This window comes from Lepidochelys olivacea (genome assembly GCF_965140295.1).
Source record: "Lepidochelys olivacea isolate rLepOli2 genome assembly, chromosome: 16".
In the NCBI taxonomy this organism is placed as follows: domain Eukaryota; kingdom Metazoa; phylum Chordata; order Testudines; family Cheloniidae; genus Lepidochelys; species Lepidochelys olivacea.
Genome location: NC_140426.1, coordinates 9,847,529 through 9,864,500, shown reverse-complemented (window position 1 = coordinate 9,864,500; position 16,972 = coordinate 9,847,529). Strand labels below are relative to the sequence as shown.

General features: G+C 47.6%; 1 protein-coding gene across 1 annotated transcript in view; it reads right to left on the bottom strand.

The window, feature by feature from the left end:
- LOC311531889 (uncharacterized protein) overlaps window positions 1-16,972 on the bottom strand; it is a gene marked incomplete at its 5' end in the record, with an annotated part of 258,086 nt that overhangs the window by 124,975 nt on the left and 116,139 nt on the right. Inside the window, one exon of the mRNA XM_084649723.1 lies at window positions 11,915-12,787. Coding sequence (XP_084505849.1) covers window positions 11,915-12,787 — 873 coding nt within the window. The remainder of the gene's footprint in view (window positions 1-11,914; window positions 12,788-16,972) is intronic.

Genomic DNA, 16,972 nt, shown 5'->3' with positions numbered 1-16,972 from the left:
TGGTGTTCTCGTCCATCCTTCCCGTGGAAGGAAAAGGCCTGGGTAGGGACCGTCGAATCGTCAAGTCAACGAATGGCTACGCAGGTGGTGTCGGAGAGAAGGCTTTGGATTCTTTGACCATGGGATGGTGTTCCATGAAGGAGGAGTGCCGGGCAGAGACGGGCTTCATCTTACGAAGAGAGGGAAGAGCATCTTTGCCAGCAGGCTGGCTAACCTAGTGAGGAGGGCTTTAAACTAGGTTCACCGGGGGAAGGAGACCAAAGCCCTGAGGTAAGTGGGAAAGCGGGATACCGGGAGGAAGCACAGGCAGGAATGTCTGTGAGGGGAGGGCTCCTGCCTCATACTGGGAATGAGGGGCAATCAACAGGTTATCTCAAGTGCTTATATACGAATGCACAAAGCCTTGGAAACAAGCAGGGAGAACTGGAGGTCCTGGTGATGTCAAGGAACTATGACGTGATTGGAATAACAGAGACTTGGTGGGATAACTCACATGACTGGAGTACTGTCATGGATGGTTATAAACTGTTCAGGAAGGACAGGCAGGGCAGAAAAGGTGGGGGAGTAGCACTGTATGTAAGGGAGCAGTATGACTGCTCAGAGCTCCGGTACGAAACTGTAGAAAAACCTGGTCAGCTCCCAGACTGCTGCGCTGGGCATCACAAAATGGGGAAGAGATGGCCAGCCCCCTGTGGAGATAGAGGTGGTTAGGGACTATTTAGAAAAGCTGGACATGCACAAGTCCATGGGGCCGGACGAGTTGCATCCGAGAGTGCTGAAGGAATTGGCGGCTGTGATTGCAGAGCCATTGGCCATTATCTTTGAAAACTCGTGGCGAACGGGGGAAGTCCCGGATGACTGGAAAAAGGCGAATGTAGTGCCAATCTTTAAAAAAGGGAAGGAGGAGGAACCTGGGAACTACAGGCCAGTCAGCCTCACCTCAGTCCCTGGAAAAATCATGGAGCAGGTCCTCAAAGAATCAATCCTGAAGCACTTGCATGAGAGGAAAGTGATCAGGAACAGCCAGCATGGATTCACCAAGGGAAGGTCATGCCTGACTAATCTAATCGCCTTTTATGATGAGATTACTGGTTCTGTGGATGAAGGGAAAGCAGTGGATGTATTGTTTCTAGACTTTAGCAAAGCTTTTGACACGGTCTCCCACAGTATTCTTGTCAGCAAGTTAAGGAAGTATGGCCTGGATGAATGCACTATAAGGTGGGTAGAAAGCTGGCTAGATTGTCGGGCTCAATGGCTCCATGTCTAGTTGGCAGCCGGTGTCAAGTGGAGTGCCCCAGGGGTCGGTCCTGGGGCCGGTTTTGTTCAATATCTTCATAAATGATCTGGAGGATGGTGTAGATTGCACTCTCAGCAAATTTGCGGATGATACTAAACTGGGAGGAGTGGTAGATACGCTGGAGGGGAGGGATAGGATACAGAAGGACCTAGACAAATTGGAGGATTGGGCCAAAAGAAATCTGATGGGGTTCAATAAGGATAAGTGCAGGGTCCTGCACTTAGGACGGAAGAATCCAATGCACCGCTACAGACTAGGGGCCAAATGGCTAGGCAGCAGTTCTGTGGAAAAGGACCTAGGGGTGACAGTGGACGAGAAGCTGGATATGAGTCAGCAGTGTGCCCTTGTTGCCAAGAAGGCCAATGGCATTTTGGGATGTATAAGTAGGGGCATAGCGAGCAGATCGAGGGACGTGATCATTCCCCTCTATTCGACATTGGTGAGGCCTCATCTGGAGTACTGTGTCCAGTTTTGGGCCCCACACTACAAGAAGGATGTGGATAAATTGGAGAGAGTCCAGCGAAGGGCAACAAAAATGATTAGGGGTCTAGAACACATGACTTATGAGAAGAGGCTGAGGGAGCTGGGATTGTTTAGTCTGCAGAAGAGAAGAATGAGGGGGGATTTGATAGCTGCTTTCAACTACCTGAAAGGGGGTTCCAAAGAGGATGGCTCTAGACTGTTCTCAATGGTAGCAGATGACAGAACGAGGAGTAATGGTCTCAAGTTGCAGTGGGGGAGGTTTAGATTGGATATTAGGAAAAACTTTTTCACTATGAGGGTGGTGAAACACTGGAATGCGTTACCTAGGGAGGTGGTAGAATCTCCTTCCTTAGAGGTTTTTAAGGTCAGGCTTGACAAAGCCCTGGCTGGGATGATTTAACTGGGAATTGGTCCTGCTTCGAGCAGGGGGTTGGACTAGATGACCTTCTGGGGTCCCTTCCAACCCTGATATTCTATGATTCTATGATCCCCAAAGGACGTTTACAGGCAACGCTATACTTAAGACTATCGAAGCCTTCTTGTGCTGCCCCAATGGTATCGGTACCTTCCTCGAGTCCCTTCTCTGGTTTTCCTCATCCTTTACCTTCAGGGCCCTCTCAGTTCTGCTCTCACCTAACTCCTTGCTAAAAGAAACCCACCAGTTCAGCTGGTTATACTCACAGTCCATCCTGAACCGCCATCTCGCGCTCTCGGTTTCTCTAAATTCTCTTCACCATCTGCTCTTCTTTTGTCTCCTCTGCCTGCTTTTTATTATTTATATCGTACCCCATCCCCGCAAGAAGGATCACTCTTCCCATGCACCCCTCCCTCTTTTCCATCTTCTCTCAGATGACATCACCGGACTTTCTCATCCCTGAACTGTTATTCCATGCACGCTATGAGTTAGAGGACAGCCTCTTCAAGGCCTCAGCATCTCCCTATAACCTCTTTGCATTCACACTGGGGGGATATACAGGGAGGCGCAGGACTTTCTCTCAAGCAGGGCAAACCATTCAACCAAAATTAGGGAGGAAGGTTAAGGCACTGGACTAGGTCTCAGGAGGGCTGGGTTGAAATCCAGACTCTGCCACTGCCTTCCTGTGTGACCTTGGGCAAATCACTTGTGCTCTGTGTGTCATTTCAGATTATAATTCTTCCTGCCGCCCTTTGTTTAGGCTGCAATTTGTTTAAATTGTAAACAATTCAGGACAGGGACTCTTACACCATATTGCTGTTAGCTCAGCCACTGCATGATGGGTCTCCAATCTCAGCTGGAGCCTCTACATGCAACTGTAATACAAATAATGAGTAATATTAAAATTAATCTGTACCCGAGTCTCATAAATGGACTGGTATTTTCAAAGAGAAAAAAATCCCTCTTCCATGGTCTTGGCCATGGGCACATATTATAAACTAGGCTGTGTTCATGTTTGGGATACTCTATCTTTCTGTATTTTGATGGACAGTGAACTGATTAGATTATATCCTCCTAGCTCACATTAATGAATAGCCACCACAAATTCACCAACTAAATGCCATCTCAGGAGGGAAACATTACAGACAAATATATAATAATCCTGATATATGACGGACAGAAAGAGGTGAAGATTTGGGAGTTGTTACTGAATGCAACAGTCATCATGGCATCAGCTACCATTTCACAGTATATATTTCTCTCTCCTTACAAGCCAAATTCCTTTTACATTGATACCATTTAAAGCAAGACAGGACACATTCACAGCACCAACAAGAATGGCCTCAGTGGCTGTAGCATTTCAGAGCAGAAGATGAAAACTGATCCATGGGGTCTCTTAAAGAAGAGAGTTCATACTCAGTGTCATTCTGGATGTAATCCTTCATCTTCCAGAGTGACCTGATATTTGTAACTCCACGTGTCATGAAACCACAGACAACTCCTTGGAGAAAACCAGAGTTATGCTTCTGCATTTGCTTCCCCTGTGGAATCATACTGCCCTCTGACACAATGCGTTTCTATCAGAATTCAGGGTAAATCCTGGAATGCAAAACATGCCAATTCCTTCAAATAATCAGTGTTAAATTTGATGAACGAACAAACAAACAAACAAGGAATAAAAAAAGCCTGATAATGCTTACAAACTACCCTGAACCCTCCCCATATAAAACATTGGTAGTCAAAACCCCAGCACAGAAGCTTCTAATGTGGTAAAATTTTTGGAAGGATAAGAAGCAGAGATCATAAGCATCAAAAGTTTTTAAAATAAAAAAATACCTTGCACTTAACATAGTGCTTTTCACCTCTAGACCTCAGATCTCTTTACAAACGGTGAATGCGTAGCATCATTCCCACGTTGCAAATGGACACACAGACACGTAAGGGAGAGAAATGACTTGACCAAGGTCACACGGGAAATCAGCAGAAGAGTTGGGAGATAGAACCCAGGCCACGCAATCTCAAGCCTGTACTTAGTCTACTACAGCTTACTCCGACGCCCCACGCTGCAAACACTAGGCACAGTCTGACCTGGTTTAGCAAACCACCGTCTGTGCAAGGTTATTAAGGAAAGCTCTATCTATGATTCATTATGTGAGCAGCTCCTCAAAACAGTCTGCAAAGGCATACAACTTCTGACGAGGAACTGCAGCCAACAGAAACTAAAAAGCAGAAAGCTAAAAAGTGGAAAGCATCCTTGCTTTAGGAGTATGACACATTAGAAGCCCAAGGGGAGATCAATTGCTTTTTCTTTCCTTCCCTCTGAACAGCTTGCACAGACAGAGAGACTGCAACAGAATATGCTAGGGGTGCCCTTCCCATCATTAAGCATAAGCACCACTGTATTAACCTGGCCCAGGTTAAGAGCTGCATCCCCTTGGCTCCCGCACCAACATGGCTGTTGACCACAAACCTCATGCTTCCTCCATCTGCCAGTGCTTTACTGCCTTGTAAAGGCAACTAACTCTGACAGGGCAGAGCAGATGAACATCTATGCTAAAAGCACAACCTCGCTTTCCCCAGCTCTCTGTCCAGCAATGAATCATGATCTCAGAAGCCAAGTGTCAGACCTTGTGCAGAGCTAAATGGGATCAAAACTATTCTGGATGTTAAAGTGATCTCTTGGCTTTTCCAAAGCACAGAAAAGCCTGACTGGGCCATTTTCAAGAGATCAGAAATATATAAATCTAGAACCAGAGAGACTTGTGCATGCAAATAAATAGAAATCTGAGAATTTGTGAAGGCCAGGAAGGAGGAGAAAGGACAACCAGGGCACTCTGGAAACAAAGACAAACTGAACATGTAAGACAGGGAACAAATCACGCTTCCATTCAACAAAGGCAGTTTATCTTTATGGCCACTTTGCCCTGGCTGTCACTTTTCCACAGCCTTGCGGCAATGGGACATTCTACTGAGCTCGGAAGAGGGAGTGGAAGTGTCATGATTGAAGCCCGATCATGGCTCCTGGGTCCTAATTCCTGACTCACCCTGGGGCTTCAGCCATGTCATTCTGCCTTGTTCATATGTGCCTCAGTTTCCCTCCTTATTTCTACTACAACACCTAAAGCCCTCAGACAAGATGGCTCCCACTGTGCTGGGTGCAGTACAAACACATAAGAGATTGTCTGTTGTATAAGCTTTTGGGGGGCAGAGACTAAGGGTGGGAACAGAGGCACAGAAAGGAGGCCCCTAACTTTGTTGCTCAGTAGTTGTGCAACCTTTGGGCCCAACATCCAGACCTTAACTTTAGGGACTTTAAGGAGAAGTCTATCCATTCTACCCCAAGCAGATTTTGAAACCCACCCCAGGCCCCCAAAGGTGAAGTGTCAGAGACTGCATGAAGTCCACCAGGGACTTAGCTGTTGCTATAAACTTAATGTGGAAGGTGCTAAGATACTGTGGTAATGGGTGTCAGTGTCAAGTTTTAAGAGAGGAGAGAGGATGTGATTAATATAAGTTTAAGAGCCTTAACTCTGGGTTTCTTGTGTCCGTAATGTTTGCACTATTTAAAACTGAAAATCAACAACCGTAATTCCATGTGAAAGCCCCACCCTCCCCCTCCCCTATTCAATATCAGTGCTATTCTGTGCTTCCCTTACCTGGCACCAATCTACCACCGAGTCTTTGGCATCACATACGACTGAGATCTGGATTCATTTCTCATTCACTGCTGACTGGGGGGGAGCCCAATGCCCTCTGCCTTGCTGAACTGCCTGTGACAAACCAGTCAGGTCTGAATGTCACCCCTCTCGACATTAAATCCAGCAGAGGAAGCCGAAGGGTTTCTCATCAGGACTCCTTTCTCAAAGCACTGCCCTCTTGCTTCATTGGCGTTTCCCTTCTCTGGCTGCCATATCCATCCACCCCTTTGGGCCTTGTTCCTACGGGGTAGGGTCCTTGATGTCGGGGGTGATTCCCAGCTGGCGTGTTCGCTCTCATCAGGCTAGTGTGCTTCAAATAGTAGGGAAGGTGCAGTAGCACAGGGAGTAGCGAGTGCAAGTGTAAAGCTGCCCGAACCCCGTAGGTGTGTACTCAGGGCAGCTAGTCCACACACCAGTTGCCATTGCCTGTGCTACCCCGGCGACACTCCCGTTTGTAGCGCACTAGCTCGATGAGAGCGCCCCCAGGTGCGTCCACATGAGCTGGAAATCGCAGCCCCTCGCTTCAAGGGCAGACGCAGCCTTGGACTTTCTTTGTGGACTCGGTGCAGCCGCGACTCGTCCTTGGTGGCGCTGCTCCACTCCCAGACAGCGCGATCTCCTCCCTAGCCTCTGGTGCTCACCGTTGCTTTCTGATGCGGGACAGCGTGCAAGTCCGAATTCCACCCAAGCAAGCATCAACCAATCAGCTCTCATGCCTGTTGGGTATCTCTCCCCCTCCCCACTTTCAGAACCAATGAGCACCTCTGCTTTCCTCCACTGGGCTATTGTCGGGGACTACAGCACTTTAACTGAATCCCTCTGCTGTTTTGCTGCTAATTCTACAAGGATAATCAAGCAGCAAGAGCCAGCACAGGACACTGGGACAGACTACTCCGCTGGAGACACCAATGGTTCAACTCCCCTCCTGGTGGCAAAATTCCCCACTGCATGGCTCGAGAGACAAGAACCCAATCCCAAGCGATAGGAGGCCGGCCTCCTTCCAGCAGCGGAAACCCTCCAACTCCTCTGCACTGAGGAGCCCTGACCAACCACCTTTCCAGCTGACAAAACCCTGCCCGGCTTGAGCTTCCACCACATGCCTGTCTCTTTGTGACTGCGGAGTTTGCTACCCACCATGGGGAGAGCAGCAGGGACTAGCTGGGCTCCTCTTCTTTGTCACAGCCTCTTTGGTTTCATCTCCCACTGTGCACACACATGCTCTCCCTCAACACCCACTGCACCTGGAAAGCGCTGCCCTATCCTGAATAGCACTCAGCTTCCCTCTCCTCCTCCGGAGTCTTCTCCCATGTCCAGTCCCACCAGCTGGGTTCCCTGCCGCCTGGAAAGAAAGGAACTAACATAATCCACGCTGTGCACTGGATTAGTAGCTTTGCTTTGTGTCACCCTCCCTCCCTCTTGCTCAATAGCCACCTCCCCCCAGATCACATCACTTCACATCTATTCCAGACTATAAACCCCTCAGGCCAGGCACCCTGTCTTTGGCCTTTCTGCAAAGCACCAGCCACAGCTGTGCAATTGATAAAGCAAGGAATGAGAGTCTGAAGCACTGAGCCAGGCTAAGCAGAGCAGAGCCCACTGGGTAAGGCCAGGAGAGCTTACAGCAAGAATCAAGACACCCGGTCCAGTAGAGAGACGTATTTGGGGCAGCAGAATTTATTGCCACGTTCACAGAGGTTTTTGCATTGTGGAGGGCCCTAGGCAACGACACAGACCTAAACCAGCTCGGAAGAAAAATATTTCCCAGATTTAGTGCCTTCTGCGACATAGTTAAACACTTGAAAAATCCATTACTTCTTTGCTTTAGTCACCACGAGCCGTGGGGCATTTTAACAACCTTTTGGTGAGGCTTGTGTGTGTAAAACCACCTCGACGGGCTGGGCGGCGCAGAACCCCAGTGAGAAATGGGAACGACACAGGCCAATTGCGAGGCCTCCGATTTACAAAAGGAAACACCTGAAATTACTTGAAGCAACTCGGAGTCCCTGGATCATCATTAAAAGCCGGGTTAAGTTTTTCCATTCAGGATCTGCCTCCTGGCAGACGTTAAGACAAAATTAACTGGTCACACATATGCGCTGTACTATGGGGAGAAGGGCTAAAATCACCGACCCACAACTCAACTCCCACTTCAGACAAGTGGATGAAACACACCAGAGCAGGCCTGTGTGCAGCGGGCTCTAGAATAAGGAGTGTGACCCACAAGGGACATTTAGATCTGGTCAAAACATTTTGGTTGAAACATCTTTTCAGCAATCGATTTTTTTTTTTTTGGTCTTTTCGAACAAAACAAAACATTTGGGAGCTTTCACCGTCTCTCCTTTTTCTAGTGGAAAATAAAGGGAAGAAAACCCAAACGAGAGTTATTTCTCAGTTTTACTTAGCCATAAAAGAACAATTCTACCCCCCAAAATTGAACTAAACACCAATTTTTCCCCTCCTGAAATAGCTGGCAGGAAATTTACAGCTCTCATCTACTAGCTTTAATCACTCTGGCTTCTCCCAGGCTAGGCCATGTCCACCGAGTAGAGGGAGCTGACATTTTGTTGCATGCTCTGCTCATGTGATTCTCCCTGTCCTGATGGCAAGACAGCAGGATTGTCGGAAGTCGTAAAAACTTTGTGACTCTTGGAGTCTTCTCGGCCTCTGTTCTATTCTCTAGTGTAGTCCTACAGGCAAAAACAGCAGCAGCAAGAAAGTAGCTTGGGAGGCCGGGGGGGGGAACCTAGTGGACCTAAGTTTAAATGTCAAGTGACCCAATACTCTGGTGATAAAACACATTTTGTCTGAGGATGGGAGATTGAGCAGAATTAATCTTGTGACTGGGACAGAATTCTCTTAGGGCTGATTGTTTTACACGCAGTTAGTTGTTGCCATTAGAAAGTCACCCACAGCAGTTATAGGAAAATCACTGTGGTATTTGCTATACCACTGTGTGGAAACTGTGGGTAAAGGATGACCGTTTAATGACAACGACTGGAAAGCCTGAACACACATACAACCACATAAAACCGGCCGCTGGTAGAGAACTTGACACATGCAGATTATAAGAGGGAAAAGCAAATAACTCAGAATTCTAGTCCTGGAAGTTTAAGCAGAGATGGTCCAGATGGCTTTCACTGGATGGAGGACAAACATCCATCCATCCATCAAGCTAAGATCATGTTCATAGCTGTTATCAGAGGCTAAGGTCGTCAGAAATGAAGGGTTAATGCAGTCTGTGATGGATGTGGAACTGCTCTGTAATAATGTAAGAATACTGTACGTTAAGCTGGTTATTGGGATGGTCACTGTATGCTATATTGGGTTAAATCAATAGCGCTGTTAGGAAAGAAAGTGGAAGGCGAAAACAATGACAATAAGTGAGAGAGAGAGAGAGACACACACACACACACACCCACACCCACCGACAGCAAACACTTTGGGGGTTACAGGACAACAGGAGAGCCACTGACTCTGAGGAGACTGGCTCCACCTCCCACTGAGTCCACCAAAGCTGGTTTTGGACAGCAAGGCTAAAAAACCTGGGAACAGAGAGAACAAAGAGCTCGGGCTGGATAAAAAAGGGACCATCTAGGGAGAGATGGTTGTTGCGGACCTGTTATGGGGAACAGATTGACACCCACTGGGGTGTCAGCAGACAGGCCTGCTGGTCCATCATCACTGGGTGGCAGGACTTTAAGAAAGACAGATGTGCACATAGACTGTTTGTTGCCCTAAAATCCTTTTGTCTTATGTCTTCATTGCTACTGTGAAGATTAAACAACAGTTTGGTTTACAAAAGCCGGCTGGTCACTGTATTCACCTCTGGTCACACACGACCAAAGGGTAGCACAGTTGACACACACAGGGATGTAGCCAAGGACCCAGTCTAAGATTGGGAGAATCAACTGTTTCCACCCCAGGAAAGGTAAAGGCCCCAGGCCTGGCACCTGAGGTGCACTCGGCGAGGGGACAGAGGTGCAGCCAACCCTGGACCCATGGCATAGTCTTTCCACCCACGAGGCGGACAGGTTAGTCCAACAAGGGGTCACAGGGTGACACTGGTGAGGGAGATGAACAGCAGGTGTCGAGAAAACAGCATCGTGCCAGGTCCTCAGCAAACATGCTGCATGTTAAGCATCGTGACTCTTCAAAACCTCCCACCTTCACACCACCCTTCCCTTCCCAGGCCTGCAGCAGCATCTTGCATGGACCGGGCTATTGGCTCAGGCAGCTGCCCATTGACCCAGGCTTCCTGTCTCTGCTCCCACAGCACTCACCTCAGCCTGGTTCCACAGAGCCAGTGATGGATGCCCCCTGCCCACTCCCACAACACGCACGGTTGTTTGGGGGATGGGAGAGGGAAGGAAAGCAGCAAAAAATGGAGTGTGGGGGAGAGGCAGACAAATAAAATATAAAAGGTTGGGGAAGACAAACATAGAAGGAAGGTTTAGTGAACAGGGAATCTGATTAGGCTTCTGGATACCTGGATTCTATTCCTGGTTTGGCCACTGACCCACTGTGAAGCCCTGGGTGAGTCATTTTGCCTCTCTGTGCTGCTGTTTTATCCCCTGCCCTGCTATTTAGACTCTCTGGGGCAGAGACTGTCTTTCCCCATGTATTTGGACAGCACCTAGCACACTGGGAACCTCGGGTGGGATTTCAAGGTGCTATTGCTATACAAATAAACAACATAGAAAAACAAGAGAAGATAAAGTGGGAGGAGAAAGAGAGGAAATGGAGCGAGAGAGAGAGAGCGCAGCAATTGTTCTGGGACATGGTGCAAGGGCACAAGAGAGCTGGGTCACATGCATCCACCAATCTGTGGTGCATTAAGGTCTGTGTTGGAATTGCAAACTATCACTTTAAGAGTACAAGTGTGTGTGTGGGGGGGTGGGGTCCTGGAGGGGGGACAGCATTCCCTAGTCCTGCTTGCAGCCAAGGGGGCTCCACAGGGAAGCGTGCCATGATGAGTCAGTCTGGAAAGAGTCAGTCTAGAGCAAGGTGGGGGGAGTTGTCTCTCGCTGTCTTAGGAAGCAGTAAGCTTTTTCTCTCTCTGTGTTTTTGGGTTCCTGTGTGTTATCGGTTTGAATTCTCCGAAATAAAGTTTGTTATGTTGCAACCTCCCAGCCAGAGTACTTTTATCTAAGTTCTCTCTGTGTCTCTATGCTGTGAACATAACACAATCCATCGCCAACAGGGGACTCTAGCAGAAGTAAGAAGCTGGAAGTCACTGTGGGGGAACTTCTAACCACCAGGATGCTTTAGCTCAAGAGTGCATGTATTCCTAGAAACCTCAACCGATGCTTTGGGTGACGTGAGAATTACAAACAGGTGGAACTTTTTTGAAGCTTGCCAATGCTTTAGAAGGCACCAAGGCTTTCAGACCTTCCCAGGCAGCAGGGAAGCGGCAGCTCTTGCAAGTATCATTACAAACCGTCAAAATTACAGAACGCATTTTGCTTTTCTTTCTACCGATGAGCTGGACTTTGTGTCTATCTGCCCATGACTGTATATGCAGGAAGAAGAAAGGACATTTTTAATCATTTTAACCGGACAAGGCATTCTCTGTTAGCATTCCCTCCACATTCATTCAGCTGGAAAAGTGGGGGAAGGGAACAGTGACAGCACCTTAAGGGTTAAAAGTTTAATATTTTAAAGTAGACTGCCCATAGTTGTGGGGGCAGGGCTGAAAGGGAGGGAAGAATGAGGTGTACCTGTGCTATTGCAGAGTGCTCAATTCGGCATTAATGGCTGCCTCCTGCAGGGAGGCAGGGAATAATGACAGCTCAGCATGGTGGATGGAAGACTCCTGACCTCACCAGCTGTCAGGCATGGAGAAGAGCCTCCAATATCTGAGCATCTTCTTCATAAACCTCCCTGCCTTCCCCCAAATCCATGTCCCTTCACAGTCAAGGAGGCTTGTAACTTCTGACTGCTTCAGTTATGGTAAATGAGGATTCCCCACTGCATACAAAACTGTTCCCTTAAACACAACCCCTCACACCCAACTCCACTTACAGGCAAACCTGGAGGTCCTTGTGGCCCCCGGGGTCCTGGCTTCACTCGAACCTGTTGCCCATCTTTTTCTGTCCACAAGACACCACCCTGATCATGGTCCTCACTCCCCTTTGCTTCACTGTCTGTTTTCCCTTGATGCACAGCTCCTTTGTTGTGCTCTGTGGCGACCACCTCAGCGTCCAGTGATGTCTGCATTGGTTTCACAGCATCCTCAGGGCTTAGGGAAGCTTTAGAAGGTCTCTCTAGGGTTTCTTCACCCACAGGTACCTCCACCTTCCTATGGGAGTCAGAAGAGGGGGCCCTGGGTATGTTTCCTGCAGAACCCGCTGTCTGGCTGACCTCTGCGGAGACTTTTGAGAAGATGGAAGGGTTTTCTAGGTCTATGATGGCATCAATTGGTTTGCTGGGTGAGAACCAGGTCCAAGAGCCTGTGTCTCCCTTCAGCTTGTCCGTAGTGATGTTCTCATCCTGGGATTTTGACACGTGGTCTTTCTTGGAAGCCGGTCTGTTTACTTTGGCGGAGGTTTGTGAAAGGATAACGTTGTCATCAGCCACCTGAGCATCTCGACGCCCAGAAGGAGGAACTGAGGTAACCGTGGTAATGGAATCACTGGCATTTCCTGCTACCTCCAACTCGCTTCTGCCAACTCCGGGCCTGCCAGGTCCTGTGATTTTATTGTAGGTGGAGTTCAAAAGCTCAAAGCCTTCCTCTTCAATAGAAAGGCGTTCCTCCTCCTCCTCACCAGAGGGCCTTTTGGTAGAAGGGGCTGAAGTGAGGGAACTTCCATTGGGGCTGGGCCTAAGATTCTCCTGGGGATTCTCCCACACCAGGGGCGGCCTCACGGCCAAATCTGAAATGGTAAATTTTGAGCCCTGAAAGGGAGGAAGAAGAAAGAACATTTTTAATCATTTTAACCGGACAAGGTATTCTCTGTTAGCATTACAGGCCTTTGGAAAACACCTGCTGTTGGCCATGCTGGTCCAGAAACAACCCATGTTTATTAGCTTTCAGGTCCAACCTTTTCTCCTTCACCCATGAGAAAATGGGCACTGGGTAGGGCTGGGTAACAGTGGCCTAGAGCAATTAAGTCATTTATATTTGATTATACAGAGTTGCTGGGTTGTTTGGTTTGATCTGGTGTAATGCATAGGCTAGTTTATGCCTAATTCCAGGGCAAAATGGAACTTCTCAGCTAAGGAGCCATAACCCAGAGCTCCTTAATTCATGAGTGTAATTTTAAAAGCTTGCTAAAGGCACCCAGAGCATTGGCCAAGTGAAATTCTAGGCCACAGACAAAACTTTAACATGTAGCCACTTCTATCAGCCTCGAACTAAAGGGTAAAACAAAATTAAATGCCTGTTTTTGTGGAGGGGAGCCAGGGGGATCAAAATCCAACCCTGGTGCAAGCGGATGTAACTGAAGTTCACGGAGTTACATGAGGCACAAATCCATACACCCAAAGTCTTTGAGATACAACTTTCAAAGCACTTAAAGTCCCCTTGTGGTCTCTGTGCAGTCACATGCTCAGGCATGTCTCAATTAAGGGCAATTGCTAAGCTCCCAGCCCTTACTCTGAAACTTCCTCTTCCATTTAATGACAGGTTTCAGAGTAGCAGCCGTGTTAGACTGTATCCGCAAAAAGAACAGGAGGACTTGTGGCACCTTAGAGACTAACCAATTTATTTGAGCGTAAGCTTTCGTGAGCTGTCTCTAAGGTGCCACAAGTACTCCTTTTCTTTCTTCCATTTAACAGCAGCTGGAATAACACTCTAGACAGGAAAGCTCCTTGAAGGTCCAGCAGGGAAGGGGGTTGGGGGGCAGGGAAAGGGAAAGATAAGAGGAAGGGCAGTCTCTTGGACATCTGTGGCAAATTAATGAATTAAACATGGTGACTAGCAAGGGTTTCATTCTGGGTTAGCCCATCAGAGTAAACTGCCCCCTTAGGGACGGTGCCACTAACAACTGGTCTTGCAGCTTCCTAGCACAAGAGAGATGGAGTCCTGGTACCTCACCCTTCCCCATACAGGGACAGGGGAGCGGGAAGGGGGAAATCACGAAATATAAGAAGTTCCAAACTGAAAAAGAAAATAACCTCCCGAAACAAGTAAGATGTTCAACCCAAAGTGGTTTAGCTGCATTAGAACAGATGTTAAACTTCATCGTCAGTATTCTTGTCACTAACTACAACTTAGGTTAACAGTAAGGTCTGAATCCAGAATTTTCAGCCATTCAGGCCCTCTATCTGGAAACAACACCCGACACATTCATTGTTCTCCCCTGTCTGCCTGTATCTGCTTGTTGTCTCAGACTGTAAACCCCTTTTGTTCTGTGTCTGTACAGGGCCTAGCACAACTGAGTCCTGGTCCATGACTAGGCGCTACCACAAAAGAAATAATAAATCACAGTCAGAATCCTCTTAAAGCAGTCACTAGAGGGAGACCAAGCCCCACACTTGCGTTGCCCTTTTAAATCACCAACAACTGCAGCCCATTGGCGATAGCAACAGCAAGAATGCTAGTGTAGACAGAGTCATCAATGTTGTTACTGGGGTTATACTGTTGTAAAATGGGGACAGACCAGGAAGGGACACTCGTTCGTGAGATCCTCTCTAGCCCATCCACATCTGCCAGGATCTTGCTTTGAGCAGAACTGGTTAGCAACATCATTTGGCCCAACTGTTTGCTAGGCACCTGGTCTTGGTTAACAGACCCACTGTTGCTTATTTAGAAATGCTGAATTAATCTGCCACCAACAGCAAGTGTACCAAGAGGCGAAATAAAGAGAGGAAACATAATTAAACTTCCAGAACATGTGGTGCCTCATTTAACTTGACAAGAGGGCGGGGAGAGGTGGGAACGAGGAGGAAGGAAAACAGACCTCAATCAGTTACCTTTCCCATATCTCTGTTTCTGTAACAGTGTTAGAACAGGCCTGGATTCACAAGGAAGCTGAGTGGGGGGACTGGGGCGGGGGAGGGGGGAAGGTTCATCAAAGCCATGACCCTGCTGATAAGTTAACACAACCATCCCCTTTTAAGTTCACCTATTAGAATCAATGAGGTGCTGTCTTGATTACAGAGAAACCCAAACAAGATACAGCTCTTATCAGGCAACTTCCTATCTTAAGAGTGTGCCCTAAAGTCTTGCCAACATCCTAGGTAGAGCTGAGCAGGAAAGTTTCCCCGTCCCATTAAAATTTTTGAGGTTTTGAAAATTTAGCCCTTCCCAAATCAGGACAAAGTCAAAATCTCAAAAATGTTCATGATCCAGAAAGGAGGAGGGGGAGAATTCAGTTCCAGTTAATGGAAACATTTTGTTTTGATTGTGTCCGTTTAAAAATATATTTTTACTTAAATTTCAAAACAAAAAGCGGTTTCAAACTGGAAAACCAAACATTTTCATTTCCAATATGTCAAAAGAAACATGGACAATTTCAAAATGTTTTCAAAAATATTTCAAGTTGAGAAATCCATCAAAAGTGACCCTTTCCCTTTGATGGATTGGCATTTTTCAATTAAAAACATTGTGTCAAAATATTGCTGACCAGCAACAATCCTGGGTACGAGTCTCTCCGCATGCAAGTTTTACCCTGGTGTAATTCCAATGACTTCAGTGGAGCGGCTCCCAATTTACACTGGAGCAAGAGGAGAATCAGGATGTGTCATATTTTGCATAAGCCATCAATTTTTGTTGGTCCTTTTGGTGTCGCTTAAGGCAAGTTGTTCTGTATTTAACAGGTATCCATACTCACTGGAGGACTTTGTTTCAATCAGGCTGAGAGCTCACGAAAAATATTTTTATACTCAGTGCCACAGATGTAAGCCTTGGTTACTTACCAGTGGAACTAACAGCGAGGACGCATTTGTTTTTCAGGAAGTCTCCCAACAAAGCACTCCTGTATATGCCAGGGATCGGCAACCTTTGGCCCGTGGCCAGTCAGGGAAAGCCCCTGGTGGGCCAGGACGGTTTGTTTACCTGCAGCATCAGCAGGTTCACTGCTCCAGGCCAATGGGGGGGGAGAGGGGGGGGCTGTGGGAAGCAGCGTGCGCTGAGGGATGTGCTGGCCACCGCTTCCCATAGCCCCCATTGGCCTGGAGCACGATGAACCGCGGCCAGTGGGAGCCGCGATCAGCCGAACCTGCGGACGCTGCAGGTAAACAAACCGTCCTGGCCGGCCAGCGGCTTTCCCTGACGGGCTGCGGGCCAAAGGTTGCCGATCCCTGGCATCTGCAGAACAGTGTCCGTAGTGGAAGCACTAGTACAAGTAGAGCTCAGGCAATGACAAGAATTTTTCCCTCTCTGTTAGCTAGTCCAGCTTTGAGCAGGGCTGGACATGGTGGTAAAAATGCCGATGGCTCTGCTCTACTATCACTCTGCTGTTGCTGTCCCCAGTGAAGCTACTTGGAGATTTCCCTAAAAGACTAGCGTATTTGAGGCATTTTTGGCCAACAACTCCAGGGTTCGTTTCCTCAAGAACTAAATGAAGCCACAAAATTAAACCCTGGATGACATGCTTGATTGATCTCTTCACACAACGTGTATGGATTTGTAAAAATAGGGACATTTCTCCATCAGTGATTTCTTCCAGTACTGCTCCTTGGAATAGAGAGTTGGTTGGGCTTCTCGATTACTAAATATAGATTCGCACAACTTATTTAAAGGAAACTGAACTGAAACTTGGGGCCAAACAGTAAATCCTTCAGCTCTGTAGCTGTGTGAGTGCTGCTCTGTGGCACTGTACTGCAGTCATCAGGCTACTGATTTAGCGGAGTGATTTTCAACCTGTGGTTGTGGACTCCTGGGGGTCTGCAGACTATGGGTAAGATTTCCAGAGGGGTCTGGCACCTCCCTTCAAAAAATTTTAGGGGTCTCAAATGGAAAAAAGGTTGAAAACCTCTGATCTAGCTGAAATAAGTCTGAACTCCATACAGTTAGATACAGCATTGCCGCAATTAAAATGAAGGAAGGTCAATAACACTTTGTCTGATGCACCGAGCCACAGTAATCCACTTCCCCGAGTGTATCTCACACACTGTTCAGTCTCCTTGCAAGCCTGA